This window comes from Sciurus vulgaris (genome assembly GCF_902686455.1).
Source record: "Sciurus vulgaris genome assembly, chromosome: 4".
Classification (NCBI taxonomy): Eukaryota; Metazoa; Chordata; class Mammalia; order Rodentia; family Sciuridae; genus Sciurus; species Sciurus vulgaris.
Genome location: NC_136464.1, coordinates 84484902 through 84505963, shown reverse-complemented (window position 1 = coordinate 84505963; position 21062 = coordinate 84484902). Strand labels below are relative to the sequence as shown.

The 21062-nt window shown below is 36.6% G+C and overlaps 1 protein-coding gene across 1 annotated transcript; it reads right to left on the bottom strand.

Annotated features, from left to right (window-relative positions):
- Positions 1-364: 364 nt before the first annotated feature.
- On the bottom strand, positions 365-18134 carry STAMBPL1 (STAM binding protein like 1; the record flags this gene model as incomplete). The annotated part of the gene is given in 21 exon segments (XM_079137877.1): positions 365-562; positions 1262-1361; positions 2246-2358; positions 6833-6913; positions 6915-6938; positions 6940-6972; positions 8965-9042; positions 9044-9076; positions 9078-9090; positions 10791-11098; positions 11100-11150; positions 12224-12237; positions 12240-12264; positions 12267-12320; positions 14560-14613; positions 14615-14636; positions 17934-17958; positions 17961-18011; positions 18014-18056; positions 18058-18086; positions 18089-18134. Coding segments are annotated over 21 exon segments (1254 nt in total). The 3' UTR covers positions 365-505.
- Between the last annotated feature and the right edge of the window lie 2928 nt (positions 18135-21062).

Genomic DNA, 21062 nt, shown 5'->3' with positions numbered 1-21062 from the left:
GCCTAGGATCTGATGACACTGAAAATACAGGATGGGTTTTGCTGACTGCAGCCATGTTTCTCTTCACACGTGGGCACAGCTCACCTCCTATCACTGGTAAGCAAGAGATACTTTGCCTTACAGACCTCTCGTACCTAGAATTTGTTTCAAATTACATTTTACATGATTTTAAAAAAATATATAGCAAAACACCTAACATTCTAAACATGTATGCAGAGATCTCTAGAAATACCAGCCTTCTTTTTTTTTCAGCACAATTTATTATCTGGTAATAGTATTTGGGTACATTAATAGGTATTTGATTTAACACCATGTGACTTCTCTTGAGACAGAGCAATCCAAAAAGAAAACTTCAAAATGTGCAAGAGCAATAAATATCAAACTTTCTGGTCTAAAATGTATAAATATAAAATATCAGTCATTTCTGAAAACATCTTAAGAAAATCCAGCAACTACATGTCCATGGGCAGGTGTCTGGTGTTGATGGTGCTTATAATGGAACATATCACCTCAGATCCAACACAGTTATTTTTATGTCTTTAACCAACACGTGTTTGCATATCTAGGAAAGAAAAAAAATTGGTTTTACATTACAATGTTTAATAGATGATTCTATTTAGGAAGAAGTGCAGATTTCCTAGTTGAAAAAATTTCCTAATTAAAAAAATATTTCCAATTAGAACAAATATTATGTTTTATTCATTTTTAACAAGAGAGTATTTACAGGTTGCCAAGTAGATTCCATTTTAAATAAATTCTAATTTCTCTAATGTTTCTCTAATATTATAGCCAGAGAACTTCTAAGCAAACTGAAAGAAAAGACGTAATCAAATGTTTTGGGAGGGCTATGCAAATTTATCCAAAAGTACCATTATAGTTTTAATTGGTTATAAAAAAATTAATTCATCCAAATCAAGCAGAAAGAATTCATGAGACACTTAATATCATTTTCTGTAATAACTGTTGGCTTATTTGGACACTGAAGAAAATGTTTAAATACCACACAAATAAATAAATATAAAGGTAACTTTATGCATAATCAACTATTATGGAAATCCTAACATTTTGTAATAAATAAAGTAATAGAAGAAATCAAAGAAGTACAAAGATTGATTTTCTGAGATAAAGTTCTGAACTAAGCAGTACAGTGTTTTACTTCATATCACACTGCTGTAATTTTTCTTCTTTCGAAGAGAATTGGGGGTAGTGGGGAAGAGGAACAAATAAGTACCTGCAAAAATAACTAACACTGTCTACTCACACTGAATAGCCTGGGGTCCTTCGTGTGAGGATGAAAGCCCTTCTTTTTACAAGCAGAAACCTCAAGCATGCCAGCATTGGTGAGCCTGAAGATGCCAGTGCTAAATTTCAGGGTTAAAAAAAAAAAAAAAAAAAGGTATGAAATTCAGGACCTCTTGGGATTTCCAGAAGCTTTACTGGAGTGACACAGCATACATGGTTCTTAAATGGGACACAGGAAGAAAACACAAACTAGGAATTCCACAATGGTTTTTCTAAACCAATATTTCCATGACTGGTCTGGAGGAGAGAAACCTAGGAGGAAGTAACAATTTCAAGCACCTGCAGGACCACAACGGGGGCAGGCAGCTGTGCTGTTGTGTGAGATCAGAGGAAAGTCCCCCTAGAGAGGAAATTACAAGGGGCAGATATTTCTAACTTTTCTTCCAATGGTAGTGCTACTTATAGCAATAGCAACTATTCACTGAGTGCTTGCTCTGGTGCCCTGCACTGAGCTAAGCACTGTACATACACCATCACCTAATATCACCTTTGCATCAATCCATTATGGGCAGGTATGAGAGACAAAGAAGGTGAAGCTCACAGGGGTCAGGTGTCTATCCTACAACTTGAGGGTTGAGTCAGGACTCCAAAATATCTTCGATTCCTATGACCATAACTACTCTGCAATATCTTATCTCCCCAAACTAAGAACATTTTGGAAGTAATGAGCCTAAGTCTGGAGAACTTCTTGTGATAGGACATAACACAATAGAAAACCAAGTTCTTGAAATTTCTTGAAGTTCTTGAAAACCAAACTGCAGTAACAACCCTCTTAAGTGTTATCCACTTCAAGGACCTTAAAAAGCCAAAGGCTGCAGAGATACTGGCATTTAGGAGTCAGCTGCCACACATTTCTTTTTCCCAAAGGTCACAAGCCATGTGTAGACACACATGGACCCAAGAGCCCAAAACCTTCCTTGGGTTCCCCTCCAGTTACACTTACTCTTTATGCTTTGGTGAACAAACAATGGCAATAGCCTCTGGCAACATGAGCTGATAGGAACAGTGAGTGTGAAGATCAACACTGGACAAGAAAGCAGTCTGGGTGGGATGTGTCTGTAAACAAAAAGAGGATAAACTTATTAGGGTAGCTGAGGCTAAGCCATGGCCATAGCCTATTCAAAAAGAAAATTCCATTGATTAGCTTTTTTTTCTATTTTACCATCATTAATTCAATAAGATCTTTTTTTCCCTCTGTATGATACTGGGAATTGAACCCAGGGATGGTATAGTCCACCACGGAGTTACATACCATATACTATTGACTCTTATTTTGAGAAAGGGTCTCACACAGTTGCTGAGGCTGGGCTCAAACTTTCCATCCTCCTGCCTCAGCAGGAGTCATTGGGATTACAGGTGTGTACCACTGCACCCAGTCAAATAAGGATTTTTAAAAATATTTTGCTGACATCATCTCTCCTTTATGCATTCCTATTACTTGCTTATTTGGAATAACTGTGATTTTTGAGAAGTGACTCCCAGGGTGTTATCTACTTTCTTCTTGTTAGAAAAGAGCTAGAAAATGACCTTGCCAGAGGTTTCAGATAGATTCTCATTGATCATCTAAACCCATCCATGATACTTATTTTATTATTTCAATTTTACATACAAGAATCTTGAGACTGGGAAAGGTGAAGTAACCTCATTAGTAGCTGGTAAGGAGCAGAGCTATGACTGGAGACCTTAGATCATATGCAAACCATGGAATAAACATATTTGTTGAATATTCCACATGTTACTGTATATCCTTTTATGGATCATCATTCCCTATAAATAGAAGGTTTATATTTATATTCCAGGTTGTTGAAGATGTTTGGGGTCATCATGCACAGCAACTGAATAATCACATTAAGAGAAAGAAAAGGAGAATGCAAATCAAAAGAAATCTTTCAAGTTCCTGGGTTAAATTTCTGCTTATCAGAGACAAATGAGAGGTTCATATTTGAATATAAAAAAATAGATGCATACATAATGACTTAAAAATTCACATTCAAACCTAATGATCCATGAAAATAGAATATGACCATTTTACTCAAGAAACAAAGGTCCCTGATACACACTATCTGGGTCTTGGCTCCAAGACTCACTTGGTAAAAGACACAGGGAAGATTACATAGCCTCCTCTTGCTCATTTCATCATCAATAAAAATATATGATAATCACTGTCTTTATGAGATTGGTATAAAGATTAAATGGGACAATCTATGTAAAATTCTTAGAATAGTGCCTAGCACAAAGAAAGGAGCCAAAGTTATTAGCTGTTATTAAAACTCTGTTTTTGTTATTTTAATGTTGTTATTATCAACTAAGGGGCACAGACCCATAGTAATAGCTTAATGCCATTACACACAAGCAGGGTATGTGGTAGATATACAAGATTTTAAAACTCTTTTCTACCTATTTGTAGAACAAAGGTAAATCACATGGATATTTACAGAAAGATACATGTTCTACAAGGAAAAATAACTCTTGGCCTATAAATTACCTGACTTTCTGTATGTACATGTGTTTGTGGGCACATGTGTGTGTGCACACGCATGTGCTACATATTTACCTCAGGGCCTAATGCATGTTAAGCATGCACTCTACCACTGAGCTACATCCCTAGCCCTAGCCTAATTTAAAGAACCCAAATACTTAGTAGAGGCATGAATAGAAGGTCTAAAGCCTATTATCTGACAGGGAATGCTTTCTTTGAGTAACAGAGTTTCCAATGTCTTGGTGAGAAAGTTAAGAAGTAGTCAAAAGAACTATTGTGCTGTGGAGGCAACAATCAGATAGTCAAACAGGCAAATCATTCTGCCTGTCAATTTATTTTCACACTGTACACCACATGATTCTCTGACCCTCCATTTCTGCCAAGAGAAGTCGCTTCTATCCAATGAGGACAGCTCTCCTAGAAGGATGGTGCTCCCAGTCCCTGACTGCATGGAACTAAAAATGATGATGATGATGATGATGACAGTGGTGGTGGTGGTGGTGATGGTGATGATAATAGCAGCACATGCCATTTATAGCAATTGAATAATGTGCCAGGCTCTGAACTAATTACCGACTGTGAATTATATCATTGAATTCTCACAATAACAAGATGAGATCAGAGCTATTATTATTCTCATTTTATAGATGAAAAACCTGAAGTAAGCTAGAGAGCAATTCATTGAAGCTCATTAAGCTAGTCAAGTCAAGAAATCTAAATTCTAATCCAGGTCTGCCTGATTCTAATTCAGGCTTTGCTTCCTATGACTAATTTATATCTGAAAAAAAGTTAGCTCTGGAATTGGTTATTATTATGCTCCATCAATACCAGCATAAAAATGTTACTATAATCATTGAGATTTAAAAATGCAACATATTCCTATTTTCACTGAATCATGATTTGATACAGAAAAATAAATTAAAAATAAAAAGTTCTAGAATTCTAGAACTATAACAAATTCATTACTTAAACAACTTAAATTCATTATGGCACATTCTGTACACAGAAAATTATAGGAAAAAACATGTACTTTTAATTTGGAAATTGCTTTGTGAGATAAACTACCACTGACTTGTTAACATAATGTGTGATTTAAAGGACTATCATTTTTTTAATTTGTTACAATTTCTATACTACCATTTGTTTTGCTTTAAAATGCATTTTTGTTATAGAAATTATGTTAAACTAAATACTGACTTTCTAAAATAGAGCAATTTTCAAGCAAACAGTAAGGCTTATCACTTACTGTTAAGTAAAGCAAATAGACACATGGAAAATTTGCAAACTCTTCACGGTAAATAAATTCTTGCATTTGAGGGGCAGTTTATATGTTTCAAAGGGATTTTACATCTGGTAAAATCTGCTCACACAAATCTGGTAAGAAGTGAGGGCATCATTAGCCACACTCACTCAATGAGGGAACCTGCAAATAAAGAGTTTAAAAGCCCTAAGAAGACATAGTAATTTACAGGTAGAAGAAGAATAAAGTCTCCTCTGCCCTCCTAAATCACATAGTACCAAATAATTGAGATTTGTCTGTGAATGTTGACCCTATCCAGTGCTTTTCTATAAACAAGAAAACAAAATGATTGCATCATTCTTCAGGAACTCTCACCTTCACCCAAGACGTGCTCTGGAAATCTTAGAAAGTATGGGATGACTTGTGCCCACCCATAGAATGATGGTGTTCTCTCCAAATTCATGCTAAAGCTTAGTCAATGTAACTGCATGAAGAGGTATGGCCTTTGGGAAGTGAATATTAGCATCCTTCTAAAAGGGCTCAAGGTTGGAGGGAGTGCTATCTTGCTCTTCTGCCTCCTAACATGTAAGGACCTAGAATCAAAGCACCATCTTGGAAGCAGACAGCAGCCTTATCAGATACCAGTGCTGCCAGTACCTTGGACTTTCAGCCCCCAGAACTATAAGAAACTCCTTATAATTCCTCGACCTAAGGTATGTTGTTTTAGTAGCATGAATGGACTAAGACAATATCCCAGGTCCCTGCATAAGACCAAATGGAAAAATAAAGTATCATCCCCAATAATAACAGTTACATATTTTTCTGAGCCCCTAGAAATATGTTATGAAATTCATTGGCATATCTCATTTAATATCCAACATAACATGAAGCCAATTATTATGATCATTTAAGTAACTTGCTGAAGTTCCTATAGTAAATTCTTAGTACAGCTGAGATTTAAATTCATGTCTAATTGATTTGCAAACACTTTCCTGCTCCTATGATGGCCTGTTGGATGGTAGAACCCAATATTCTTGGGCCTACCCCTTTAGCTATTTCATGGCTGTTTATACGTTTATACTCTGATATATTCTCTCTCTCTCTCTCTCTCTCTCTCTCTCTCTCTTCTTGGCCTATAGGGTCAGTGTAGTGACGTGATGGACCCTATTTGATATATACAAAAGCTTCTTAATAGAAACATCTTCAGAAATTTCTTAGACCTCTAATTTAGACCTACAGAAAAGGGAAAGATTGCAAACATTTAGTCAAATCAATAAAAAAAATCTGACTAGCCTCCATTAGACTATGTGAAATCATCAGAAAAAGTCACCTAATTTCAAACGTTTTAGGTTTCCTTTCTCAACTTTGGATGGTACAAAAAAAGCACAAAATACCCCTCTTCAAATCCAGATTTGAGCCAGGTGCAATGGCACATGCCTGTAATCCCAAGTGGCTCGAGAGGCTGAAACAGGAGCATCCCAAGTTTGAAGCCTGCTTCAGAAACTTAGCAAGACCCTAAGCAATTTAGTGATACCAGTCTAAAAATAAAAAAAAATTAAAAGGGCTAGGGATGTGGCTCAGTAGGTAAGCACCCCTTGGTTCAATCCCTGGTTACAAAAAAAAAAAAAAAAAAAATCCACATTTAACAGACTTAGATAAAGCCTAACATTGAATAAAATGCTTTAATATAATGGTGTTTATCATACTTGAAAAATACAAGAAGCTATTTAAGTTAAGTTAAGCTAAATTTCTTCAAGGAAGAAAATACTATTCCTTATAAAATAAAGTGAAACCCACAAGTCCAAACATACGTGGATCCATCCCAGAGTGAGGAGATCATGTTGATCCTGAACATTGAATAATTCTTCTACATTCTCCACGTCACAATAGTCTTGGCCCTGCAGACTGCTTTGGCACAAATCACATGGGTAATAGTAAATTCGTTATGTGTCTAAAAGACAATTAGCAAGAAGAATAATAAACATGTGTCTAAAAGACAATTAGCAAAAAGAACAGTAAATAGTAAATAGTAAAAATCTGATGGGAAATGTTTTGCCACAAGACTCGAGATTTCCCTTACAACCTGGCTCCCCACTCCACCCCTCCACACTCCACCACAATTTTAAAAAGTCACAAATGTAAAAATGGATTCTTTGCCCAAAGTTTTGAGAGTCAATTGTTTAGAACCTGAAACCCACTTTCACCAGTAGAAAATCTAGCATAAAAAGAAAATAACATCCTGGAAAGTGGGAGGGCCAAAACAATTTAGTTAATAAGTAATATCTTGACACATTAGATTTACAATGGATAATTCGGAACAAAACAAGGGCAGGTTTGTTTGAAAGGGAAGATGCGACTTAAATAATTTTGTAGTGTTACTGAAGCACATTTCTAAGGCTTGTGCAAGTTGATGGTTTATTTTATTAATTGTATTTAATTTCTCTGAAAAAGACTTATGACTTTCTTCTAATACTGAGAAGTCTCACTAGAATCTTCCAGAATGAAGACAATATTTTGGTTTTTCACAGTTAAAGAAAAAAAAAGATAAACAAATTATCCCCCTCAGGTAAAGTTAAGAGATGACTTGAAGCATCCCAGGTGGTGAGGGAATCCTTGTACTAGAGTCATTGGAGCTGAGGAGCTGTTTTGCCCACGGCAGGTTGGCGTCTCCATCCTCCTCCACCACTATCCTCTCTCTAGCCTTAGGACCTTCCTGCACATTGGGCAATGTTTCTTCTGCCTTGATTACAACTGTTCCTTCCATTCCACCCGCCCCTTTCAGGGCTGCTCTATTCTTCAGTCTTAGCTTTGACACCACCCCTCAGGGAAGCCCAGCTCCACATCCTCACCCACAAGGTCAGGTTCCCCAGTTACACATTCCCTTGATAGCCTGCACTTTCACTGAGAGCACTTGGTCCCACTTAAGTTATCTGTCTGGCTCTTCACAAGCAGGGACCAAGACTGTGTAGGCCGCTGAAAGACCAGCACAGTGCTGGCACATATACTTAGTAAATGTTGATGCAGATGGAATGATGATGAATGAATGAATCAACCAATCAACCACACCAACATAAAATGTAGGGGAGGAAGTTTCCACAGCCCTCAGTCCCCTGAAGGGCAACAGAGGGGACTACGGGTGGAAGATGATGATCACTCAGTGCTCATCAGAGGTGGCTTCCCCTCTCCTGGAGGAAAGTGATGATAAAACACTGGAATTTAGCAGGAGGATGCATGCTGAATAAAACATATTGTTTAAGCTAAATATTGAGGACTGAAAATGTGCCTGAATCCAGAAATTTAACTGATAACCAGAGAAAATAACAAAAGAATGCTTCCAAAGACACATTGCTCGTCTTTGTTGTGGTAAGAAAGCAAGCCCTGGATTAGCTCCATCTATTTTGATATTGCCCTTTATTACATACTTCTGGTAACATTTCCATAATAAAACAGAACCAGTGTTTACATAACTTGGTTTGCCAAAACTATTGCGTTGAACCAAAGAAAACAACAAAATTCCAGTTTTATTTCACCTGCATCTGAAAAACGATGGCATGTACCTACTGCAGGTGAGAACAGATAGAAAGTCAATTATACGAACAGATCACATGGAAAACTAACAATGGTGAAGGAAATAAGATTTAGCACACAAGATGAATTTGGAAAACTGAATACTTGTGATCTCCCATTAACAAAGATTTAATTCATGGCTTGATCAATTCTTTCAAACAGGCCTTTTATAGAGAAAATTTTACAATCCTTCTGAAATTTTACAATCCATTTTCTCAGATAATTCCATGAATAATGATTATAATTTAGAAGATTTACATTTTTAAGGTTAATTTCATAATATTTTAGCATGCTTTATTCTGCTCTGCATATCACAAGGGATTTCTAGTACTATTTGAAACATCATGTGCCAAAGAGATCTTAAAAAAGACCATACCAACTTTCCACAAAGTATTCCACAGGTTTCTATTCCTCTTATGGTGTTAGATTCAGCCAGCAGCAGAAATTTGTGGCAAAAGATCTTTTGATAAGACTACACATCTCAGTCCCTTCAACCACTAATCTGAGACACAGAAAGAGGGGGAAAAAAGTGAAACACAAATCTTCCACTTTCCACATTTTGTTTAAAAACACTTTAAACATTGACTAGAAGGAAGGTAAAAATTACATTTCATATATAAATTATTTTATAAACAAAGTGGTAAAGTGCTATTACTTTTACATTTTTGTGCCTGGAACAACTGTCTTCCATGGATGTGTGTTTATTTTGGCACACAGCAAATATAACATTAAATATGCAGGTTATAGAAAATGCATCTTGTATCTTTTAAGACATGGTATAAATATTTGGGCTGGGGTTGTGCTTCAGTGGTAGAGTACTTGCCTGGCATGTGAGGCACTGGGTTTGATCCTCAGCACCGCATATAAATATGTAAACAAAATAAAGTTAAAAAAAGTCTTTAATGTATTTACTAGATGTTGCTTATGTCCTAAGGAAAAGCTGGTGATCAGTAAGGAAAAGCACATTTTTTGGAATAATCAGCAGTAAATTAGCTAATAAAATGGCTGCCTATTATAACACTCTGAAATGGTAACAGAAACTCCATTGGAGTTTCTGCCAGGAAGAGATCTCTGATTTTGGAAACTAGCCAACATTGATCTAACAATACTAAGCAGCACTAATTATTAGCAGAAATGCATATGCCATTTGGATTTTAGCTCTTTATGTGTAGTGAGACCCTGGGGTGCTAAACACCCCAGGAATTAACACTGTATTGTTGAGCAAAGGTCTGGACGAGATAGTCTCAACATTTTCCTTTCCTCTCTGGATAAATGTTTACCTTAAAAATTCATGTGCTTCATGATTAAACACAAGGAAGAAAAAATGCTTGGAATTCTCATTCAAAATCTATTCAAGGACAAAATTCAGTCCTATAATATTTGTTCTATCATTGGGCTTGTTTCCTGAAATTTAGCAGTTATGGAGATTCCTTAGAAACTTGGAATGGAACCACATTTGACCCAGCTATCCCACTCCTTGGCCTATACCCAAAGGACTTAAAATCAGCATACTATAATGACACAGCAACATCAATGTTTATACCAGCTCAATTCACAATAGCTAGATTGTGAAACCAACCTAGATGCCCTTTAAAGAAACTGTGGTATATATACACAATGGAATATTATTCAGTCATAAAGAAGAATAAAATTATGGTATTTGCAGGTAAATGGATGCAGTTGGAGAATATCATGCTAAGTGAAATAAGTCAATCCCAAAAAAAACAAAGGTCGAATGATAAGTGCATGATGATACATAACAGGGTGGGAGGGAGGCAAGAATGGAGGAAGGATGGATTGTATAGAGGAAAATGAGGGGTGGGGATGTGGTGGAGGGAAGGAAAAATAATAGAATGAGACAAACATCATTACCCTATATACATGTATGATTACGCAAAGGTGTGACCTCTACTTCACGTACAACCAGAGAAACAAAACAATGTTTCAAAATAAACATTTTGTGTACAATGAATCAAATAAAAAAATAAAAAAAATTTAAAAATGCAAAAAATTAAAATAAAATAAAGTTAATATATAGTATAAGTCAGGAGAGTGCTGAAAGGGTAATCTGCAATTCACACCATTTAATGTAGGGATTCTACCATAATTAGTAATAAAATGAAGAGACCTTCCAAGATGCTACAGGAAAATGGTTCCATCAGGGAGCATCAGAGTCTTTGCAGGAGGCATGTCAGCACTTACTCTGAACAGCACTTAGAGTAAGCCGCGGGCTTTAAGGCCCTGTTCACTGGAGGAGAATGGCTAGAATAACTGGTTGCATCACTTTTGTTAGGCTGATCTGCAAATACATTCAGCAAGGAATTGTTCTGGTGTGTGGAAAAGCAGGACAGAGCACTTCCATCAATCTGCTCCGACAGTGTAGGGGTCTCCTGACTTCGCATCTGACCTCGAGCCAACTCTTGCCTTTTGAGCTGATCTTCGAAAAACAGAAACTGCTCCGATTCTAGCTGCTGCTGGCGCATCTGAGCGATTCGCCTTCTTTCCGCCTCCTATCAATCTCTGATGCTCCAGTTTTTTCAGTATTTCGGCTTTATATTTGTTCTAAAAATGTGGTTGCCCATAAAAAAAAAAAAGAAAGTTAGTTCTCAAGACAAAATCATCAAACTGGGATGAGGCACTGTCAATCTAGCAGAGAGCTTGATACTCCCACAGGGACACTCATGAAACACTGAGGAAAACACATATCATAGAAAACATACATCATAGAAAAAGTCCCTTAATCTGATTAAGACAGCTGTTCTAAATCTACTCATATTTTACCAGAGAAAATCAGGTTTCTGCCATTTCCCTACGCTTCTAAATATTGGAAAATCAATGTCAGGGTTGTTGACTCAGCTTGTCTGGCCAGACCATATGGAACAAAATATCTCACCTCTAGACTGTACTGCTCAGTCTAGCAGCCATTAGCCACATGTGATTATTAAAATTTAAATTATTTGAAATTTTTTAAAAATTAGAAATTCAGTGCCTCAGTCACACTAGTCACATTTTAAGTACCAAATAGCCATCTGTGACCCATAAATTGGTCAGTTTTTTCTTTTGATTCCTGTCTCTTAGATATCATTATCATTTTTACTCTTTATATAATAATGATCCAGGAACAAACCACCTTTGGTGCCATAATTAAGTTTTACCCAAAGGGTTAGCTGCTCTATCCAACGTAATAGTGACTGTAATGATTAAGAATCAAAATCACATTTCCAAGACCTACATAATTAGACACATCAGAAACCACACACTGTTCCCTCTACTTCCTACTGCCTCTGTCCATCTGAAAAAACAAATAAACAAATAAACAAACAACAATAACAACAAACCCAGTCATCTGGTTCAAGGTTACATTGGCAAAAGTTGGTCAAAAGCTCTATTTAAGTCTCTGCAGCAAAACTATCTTCTAATGCATTGCTTTATTAGATGTTGTAGGGAAAGAAAAATACCACATCTTTGGTGAAAGTGCTTAACCGGACACCAACATGAATTTTTATTGATTTCCCATCACTGCCTTTTTATTTTTAATTTACATGCATATGGGCCATTTGAAAAACATACAAGTGGGAAATTCAAAAAAAATATGTAAGAAAATAGTCATGAAATAAATGTAGCAATGAACTTACTTTGCTTTGCAATATTCTTGGTATTCTACATTGTATTTCTTAAAAGGTCCCCTTTTTTCAATTCATCTGTCCTTGGGAACGCAATCTCCTTCAGTTTCTTTTAAAAACATATGTACATATCATTAGTAGAATTCTCAGTATACTCCTTCAGATCATCAGCTGAGAAAGAAAAGCAGCTGGCATATGTATTAGAAATCAAGACAAGAATAACATGATAGCAGAAAAATAAGTCTGTCCATTCTAGGACTCCAAAATATAACTTTCAGTAGGAAAGCTTTTTTAAAAAAAGAAGAATATATATATATACATTCCTTCGTTAGACTATTGATTCCATCGGTTTAGATAAGCACTTTGTTTAGGCAGGTGCTCACTTTTTGGAAGTAGGTAAAATCATTATTTCATATGTAAATCACGCAGCATCATAATTAAACATTGGAGGATATTTGAAGGGTAGAGATTCCTAGACAAGCCAGAGTGTAGAAGGCAGCTGAATCATACTTCATAAAATAGATTCCAGGCCTAATCACAAATCTACCAGAATTAACTAGAGAAAGAATTGGGAAATCTGCATTTCAAACAACTTCCCCCCCAAGTGATTCTTTTTTTCTGCAGGGTCTGGGGCCAGGTTCAGGGATTGAACTCAGTGCCTCAATTTGCTGAGGCTGGTTTAAGTTTCACTGTCCTCCTGCCTCAGCCTCCCAAGCTTCCAAGATTAGAGGCATGTGTGCCTGGCCCCAGAGATTGCTTTTTTTTCCCCCTATTCTATTTTTATGTATCATACAGTGACCATAGTAGAGTTGGGTCTGTGTGGGAAGGAACACATAATTAAATATGCACAGATTATATTTATAGGCATATTTGAATAGTCAAAGTAGTAAAACTATTATACCTAGTTACCTTGCATTTTTTTAAAAGACTAAATAAGATAAAACTTTTAAGGACTTTAGAAGCCAGTGAATCTTAATGGCAGGAAGATCTGGGAAACCTGATATGATCCAGCACTACCCTCCTTTCGCAGATGAGGAAGCAAAGGCCTCACTAGTGACTATGTAGAAACCCAACTCTCCTGCCTCTAACCAGGCTCCTTCACCAAAATTTTTATTCTCTAATCCTTTGTCATTCAATTCATTCATTCTTTTACCTATCCATTTATTTAATAAAGTCACAAACAAGAAATGTATACAAGTTTTTCTCCTACCGATAAAAATATGAACAACCCTCCATTATAGGAAAAGAGTCACCTTGGCAGCCTGGGACTTTTGGTTTCCATACAGAACTCTCTGAGGTTGAATGAGCTGGGGGAAAATGCTATATAAAGACATGGTTATGTGTGAGTACAAACATTTTTTTTTAAAATGTAGATAAACATTTGACAAATTTGAGTTCTGCTTCCAAGTAGCCTCAGGCTTCACAGGACTAGTAGGAGACCTTCTATTCCATATGATAACATAGTTTTCAAAAATCATATAAAAATTTTATGCTGATTGCCTTGTATACATTACTGTAACTCCTTGTAAGATCAACACAAACTATTTAGAGGAATTAATGGGAAACATTGTACATGTTTATTCAAAAGGATATATTTTCAGCTAAACATATTGTAGTGTATGTATTATAAATACTTTACAACGGTCTTTCTTTTTCTTGAGAATATTTCAAGCAGACCACCCTGTCAACATTTTATCTTGATATAACTGGTATAAGACCAGTTCTCTAAGAGGCAAACAGAGTCATGTGTCAATTAAGAATGTGACAGTTCTGAGAAATGTATCATTCAATGAATTGTCATTGTATGAACATCATAGAGTGTATTTACACGAACTATGGCAGCCTTGATATCACTAGGCAATATCATTTAATGAGACCAACGGTCCACAGGCCATCTGTGATGGACTGAAGCATCATTATGCAATATGACTGTAGTTAGAACTGTTGTGGCTGCTTTAAAAATCAACACTGATTTTCAAATTGTTGGGTTCAGGGCTATACAGATTAATCAAAACCAATCAAAATGACTACCTCAAACAAGCACAGGGAAATATATAACGATCCTCTTGGTCTCTGAGAGGAACTGTAAAATAATCCCTTCTCAATCTCATAAGGTGATTTGTGCACATTCTTTGTCTTTCTTTTTCCCCCAACATCAATTAGAGACCTCACAGTGGCTCAGTCATAATCATTAAATGTCAAGAAGAAATCGAAACATCATGCCTAATGGAATGATGCTCAAAATCTCCAGAGGGAAGAGATGGCGAGGAATGGAACCGGGCAGGAAATCAAATAATAGATACTTATGGAACATTTGATCCCACAGCAGAGAATTGATCCCTCAATACCTTCATAATATCCTGCTTCTCGGGCACTGCACATTGCTGGTAATCTCGGTGGCTTAGGAAGCTTTTCTACAAACAAGCTAGAGAAAAAGAAAACATTCTTAGCATTATATGGCAGCAAAAGCCAAAGACAGTGTTATGGTTTGGACTTTTAAAAGCTCATGTTTTAAAAAGCATGGTCCCCAATACAGCAAGATTCAGAGGTGGGGTTTTTAGGCAATGATTAAATGACGAGAGCTAAAACCTCATCAGTGAATGAATTCACTTAATGGATTAACAATTTGAATGAACTCCTGGTGGGTAACTATAGGCAGGTAGGGCTTGGCTGGAGGAAGCAGTCACTAAGGTCACTAGGGTACGCCTTTGGGAATTACCTCTTGTCCTTCCTCTTTTCTCTCTCTCTCTCTGCTTCAGCTTTCCTCCACCACACCCTTCCACCATGATGTTCTGCCTCACCTGAGGTCAGAGCAATGGAGCCTGTGAACCCAAACTGAATCTCTAGAACTGTGAACCCCAAACAAATTCTCCTTCTCTAGTTTTTCTTGTCAGGTATTTTGGTCACAGCGATAAAAAGCTGACTAACACAGATGGTTTCTGAGACTGAGCATCCTTTTAAAAATGACATGCTTAATAATTTATTGTTAACATGTAGTCTTCCATCTATCTTTTCAGTAAATTGGCAGGAGTATTATTTTGGCATTCCAGAAGAGTTAAATTCAACAAGTTAACCACTGAGGCTAACAGGGCTAAGGTCAAGATAAATTTTCCTCAAACAGACCAAGTCGTTTTGGTCTCTCCCAGGTCCTGGACAGTTGATCCCACCAGAGTCCCATCTTTTTTATGTGTGTAAGAGTTCAGAAATATAAATCTTTTATCACCCTTGAAAAAGACTCAACCAACCACTGGTAAATCAATAGCACCATTATGTATGAATCAAAACTCTTAACTGAAAATCCAAACTAAGAGAAATGACAACCAGAATCCCTAGTTGGTTAGGAGGTGTTAATTAGGAGTTATTTATTTGTCATCCTTTTGGAGGAACAAGATACAGCAGAAACTGAAGGTAAATCCCTGAAACCAGGTGCATGGCTCCCAGATAAAGTGAAGATAAGGGCAGGAATTCTTTATTGTGCACTGCTATGTCCCCCAGCCTGAAGCACAGTATCCAGTTTATAACAGGTATTCAATAAAAATTTGTAAATGATCAAAACAGGCTATAAATACTATTTCTACCAACAATTATGTGATACCTTGCGATTACTGATTCTGTTGTTTACAGATCACATATACATATTTATCATCTCATTTCATCTGATAACAAGGCTATCGGGAAAACAGGAATGGTAATATTGTGTCTTCCCTTCTTACCACACTTGGGATTCCATAGGTATGTGTATAAAGTGGAGAAAGTAAAAAATAAATATTATTCATTGGTAACATAGTTCAGAAACAAAAATTTCTGTCAAGTCTTAGCTGTCAATGGTGGTAGGAACTTTCAATTTCATATTTATTGCTTCACTTTATAAAACAAGTGATTTACCCAGGTAGGGCAAAGGTTTCTAACCATTACTTAAATTTCCAAGTTAAATTTTATTGTTCACTAACTTAGAAATATATAGATTATTTAAACCACTTTTAACTTTGCTCTTGGTAGAATTATGGAACACAGTTTTTAAAACACTTTCTTTTCGATTTCTAGAAAGTTCGCAGGATAAGTCCCCAACTAAATTTGTGAAATTATAAGGTAAAGAAATACAAATGATCTACATGATCATTATCTACATGATCTAACTTACATGTGAAATTTTAAGAAGTCAAACTCAAGAAAGCAGGAAGTAGAACAGTGTTTACCAGGGGTTGGGGACAGGGAGGGGGTTGGGGAGGTGTTGGTCAAAGGACAAAAATTTCAGTTAGAAGGAGTAAGTTTAGGAAAGCCCATATTCAACATGGGAATCATAATTAATGCACCTATACACTTGGAAATTACCTAGAGAGTAGATTTTAAATATTCTTGCTACAAAAAAATGGTATTTGAGGTAATGAATATATTAGCCATGATTTAGTCATTTCACCATGCACATATATAAACATTATAATTACATCATAAGTATATATAATTGTCAATTAAAGTAAAATTAAAATTAATGTATAAACTAGTGAAATTAATCAACATGTGACTTTTAATAAAATAAAAAATAAGAAGTTCATCTTAGATTAAATAATTATTGATAACAGTAGATTCGGTTTTTGGGTTTTTATTTTCCTAGTACGAAGGATTGAACTCAGGGGCACTCAACCACTGAGCCACATCCCCAGCCCTTTTCTGTATTTTATTTAGAGACAGCGTCTCACTGAGTTGTTAGGGCCTCACTAAATCCTGAGACTGGCTTTGAGCTTGAGATCCTCTTGCCTCAGCCTCCTGAGTCCACTGGGATTATAGGCATGCAATCCACTCCGTCCAGCTAATAGTAGATCCTTCTAACGAGGTTAAGTTGCTAAACTTGTAAGAAAACTCCAAATCCCATTTCTGTTACCTCTAACAAGGATATGTTACCAACAAATATCCAATGGGAAATGACATTTTTACATGGATGGCTATTTTGAGGTAGTCACTTTCATTCAACATTTTGAGAAACCCTTTATACATACAATTCTTACATAGTTAAATTGCCTTTCTTTAAAGAAAAATACTAAGGACTAAATGAAATCACTATATCCTTGCCCTGAACCACATCTTTCCTAAGTTCCCACCATTTGTCCCCTAGTCTCAACCCACCAGATCAATATTTAAAATGCTGATGGCATGTCCAGGTGCTATGGAAGGATCTGTACTATGGCTCATCCTCCTTAGAAAGTTTACAATCCAATGGGGGAAGAATGGCATGAAATGAGAAATGTTACTTTTGAGGAATGAGACATGAGGTTTCCAGGCTGGGCTATGGAGAGCCTAATCGCTCCCACATTAACCTCAGAGAACCTGTCTAGATGCTGTAAACTTCTTAGTAACTTAAAAGCCTGGATAGTTAATGGTCTTGTAAATAATAAAATTGGTTTGAGGCAGGCATGGTGGTGCACGCCTGAAATCCCAGTGGCTCGGAAGGCTGAGGCAGGAGGATCTTGAGTTCAAATCCAGCCTCAGCAAAAGTGCTAAGCAACTCATTGTGAACCTGTCTCTAAACAAATACAAAATAGGGCCGGGGATGTGGCTCAGTGTTCGAGTGCCCCTGAGTTCAATCCCCAGTATCAAAAAAAAAAAAAAAAAAAAAAAAAAAAATTGGTTTGAATGTGAAAATTTCTTGCTACCTAATTGTCCACATCATATCTCAGGGAAGTATTTCTCCAATTTTCTTATTTTAAAGGCCTGGAACAGGACTTACGTTATAAATTTATTATAAAGAACAAGGCATTTTCCAAGTTTCCTTCTTCCAAATACACAGATGCCATCCTCTCCATTCTACTCCAGACCTGAAGTAGCGGCGTGGGGTGATGTCTTCACTGATTGGTGATATTACAGCCCAGCTTGCTGAGGGCCGGACTCGCTCTTCTGGGCTCAGAGAGACATCTGTATGGTCAGGCATGGACATGCTAACTTTTTCTGCAAAAGCAAAATTGAAGTATTTCTGACTATAATAAGTAAAGAAAAATGAACTGATTAGTGGATGTATTTCTATACTAAAATCTGAAAACCAAGAATTCAGGGTATCTTTTCATAAGAGTTAATGATGCACTGGGCAAAGGTGGTGCACAACCTGTAATCCCAACGACTTGGGAGGCTGAGGCAGGAGGATCTCCAGTTCAAAGCCAGATCAGAAGAGTGAAGCCCGAAGCAACACTCAGTGAGACCTATCTCTAAATAAATTACAAAATAGGGCTGGAGATGTGGCTCAGTGATTGAGTGCCCCAGAGTTCAATCCCTGATAAGCCACCCTAAAAAAAAGTTGATAATGTGAGCCTGGCACAGTGGTGCACACCTGTAATCACAGTGATTTGGGAGGCTGAGGCAGGAGGACTACAAGTTCAAGCCCAGTCTATGCAACTTAGCAAGACTCTATCTCAAAATAAAAGATAGAAAAAGCTGAGAATGTAGCGTAAGTGGCAGAGCATCCTGGGTTTTATTCCCGGACTACAAAGAAAAAAAAAAAAAAAAAAAAAAAAGAGTAGAGGGTTAATGATCAAAACAAAATCGTTTTGCAACAACAACAAAAAACACACATCAGATTTCTTTTTAGGTTGCAAGGTACAATTTTGTAGCAGTTCCTAGATCTGCTAATGTTTCATGTCATTTTAGGTAAGATACCACTGACCATAAGATACCTGTATATTTATCTGCAGTCATGCTGAGCAGGGCCTAAGAGGAATAGGATGAGAGGAATCCCTGCCATTGTAGAATCTCATTGTCATGGCTACCATGGTAGATCTCTAGGAGGTAGCTTGGATTCAAAGTTACAAGTCAGGGTTTGATCTATTCTAGCATACATTTTCTTTAAAAGGAAGCTTCCAGGGTCTCCCCTCCCTCTTCACTGAATAAAAGGAAAACCAACCAACCAAATTAAATAATATAAATACATAAAATAAAAAACTCCTATGGAAGCCTTTCCAAGCATAAGAACCCAGATCCCCAAATTTTTTAAATATAAAAAAACTGAGATCTCCACATAACGGCAATTATGCTGTTAATTAGTCATTGACTGAGAAATAACAATACCAAATTACTAAGAAAAGCCACATATTAATTACTTAATAAAAATATTCTATCTGGAAATTCATACCGTGTGTATATTAGGAAAACTACTCAGTTATTCAATAAGAAATCAGAGCTTCACAAAGGATTAGGGTTAGGGTTAGGGTTAGGGTTAGGGTTAGGGTTAGGGTTAGGGTCAGCAAATTCCATCATTTCCATGCTCGCAAACAGAGCCAACCCAGTGCAATTTAGCCACCTGAGGCCTTCTTAGTCTGTTAAGAGTAGATTATAAGTTTGACTACAATTGCGGGCAGAGCCTCTGACTAAGGTTTGTAGAATGCTAGAAGGAAATCAAGGTAGAATCCATTTAGTTATGAAATTACTGAATCAACCTTCATAGGTTGAATGCAATGGATTACATTTCTAGAGTTTTTCCAATGCCATTTGGTCTACTTTGGTGTTAATTTTAATAGCAAATAGAACTCCAAGGATCTGAAATAACTCTTGCTACTAAAGGTTTAATATATAACCAGAGAGCCAAAAACTTGCTTCTCAAGGGGTCCATTAAATCAGAAGCAGCCCTGCCTCTTGCACCTGTATTATTCTTCTGACCCACCCGCAGCACTGTGGGTGGAGCCTCCTTCCTGTTCTTTCCTTCCCAAGGAAAGCCTGAAACTTCCTCTCCCTGAGGGTCTACAGCTGTCCTTCAGTGACAGGGTTTGGTACACCTGGTCATTTAGGGCAGAATGCAGTAAGAAGACAGTCTCCTACATGCTTCAGGGCAGTGAAACTTCTGATCCAAGTCACCAGTAATAAGAGAATATGCAATTTTGATCCTCACCTGGTACTTTTTATCTGTTCTTGGTTGGAATTCTAAAAGGGGAGAGGTATGACCGGCAGCAACACCAAAACGCAGGCCCTTCCTACTGTCATGTCAAATTAAAGCATATTTCCTTCACTAGATAACAGTATTGAAAATACAATAATACAGGGTGTATTGGTTCTGATTTTCTAAAGTAAGATAACTATAGACTACAACTTCTTATAGGATTCATAAAAATTAGAAAAGAAGAACCCAAAAGTACCTAACATATAGAAATGATAAATATTTGAGATTAAAATGCTAATTATCCTATTTGATCATTACACCTTGTGTACTTGTATTGAATATCAAACTATACCTTAGAAATACTAAAAATATTCTATGACAATTAAAAAAAATAAAATGTAAGTACTTTTAAAAAACACACATACTTGTTTCCATCCATAACCCTGTTATGTTATTATTCTAGTCTCTGAAAAACATAGTAATTTCAGAGATGCATTGGAGGCTTCCCCACATCGGAGAAAGGAACCTGGAACTCAAGAACTCAGGGACCCAGTATGCAGTCTTCCCACTGAAAGGTCTCCAACACTACTGCAATCTATCCACTCTTCCCTAATTATACTCACCTATAAAATTCAACAAATGAAAATACTGTTATTCGACCATAGATAATTGACTCTATGACTTCACAAAATAACTGGGAATAAAATCTATGGAAATCAGAGCATTTTCTAAATAGGGTTTTTGTTGCCCCTTATGCATAAGAGTAACTTGCCCATATTTATTACTATACAATCTACTGAGTCTTAGTTATATCTGTACAAATGTTTCCCTTATGAACTCCTTGGGGTTTTAAAAGGAATCATTTTCCATTCATCTCTGTTCCCTAGGATAAGGAATATTCCCTGAAGCAGAGGTGATAAATCCATAAATACATCAAATAAAAGAGAAAAAGTGGGGTTGGGGTTATCAGTCAGTGGTAGATTTTATGTCTAGCAT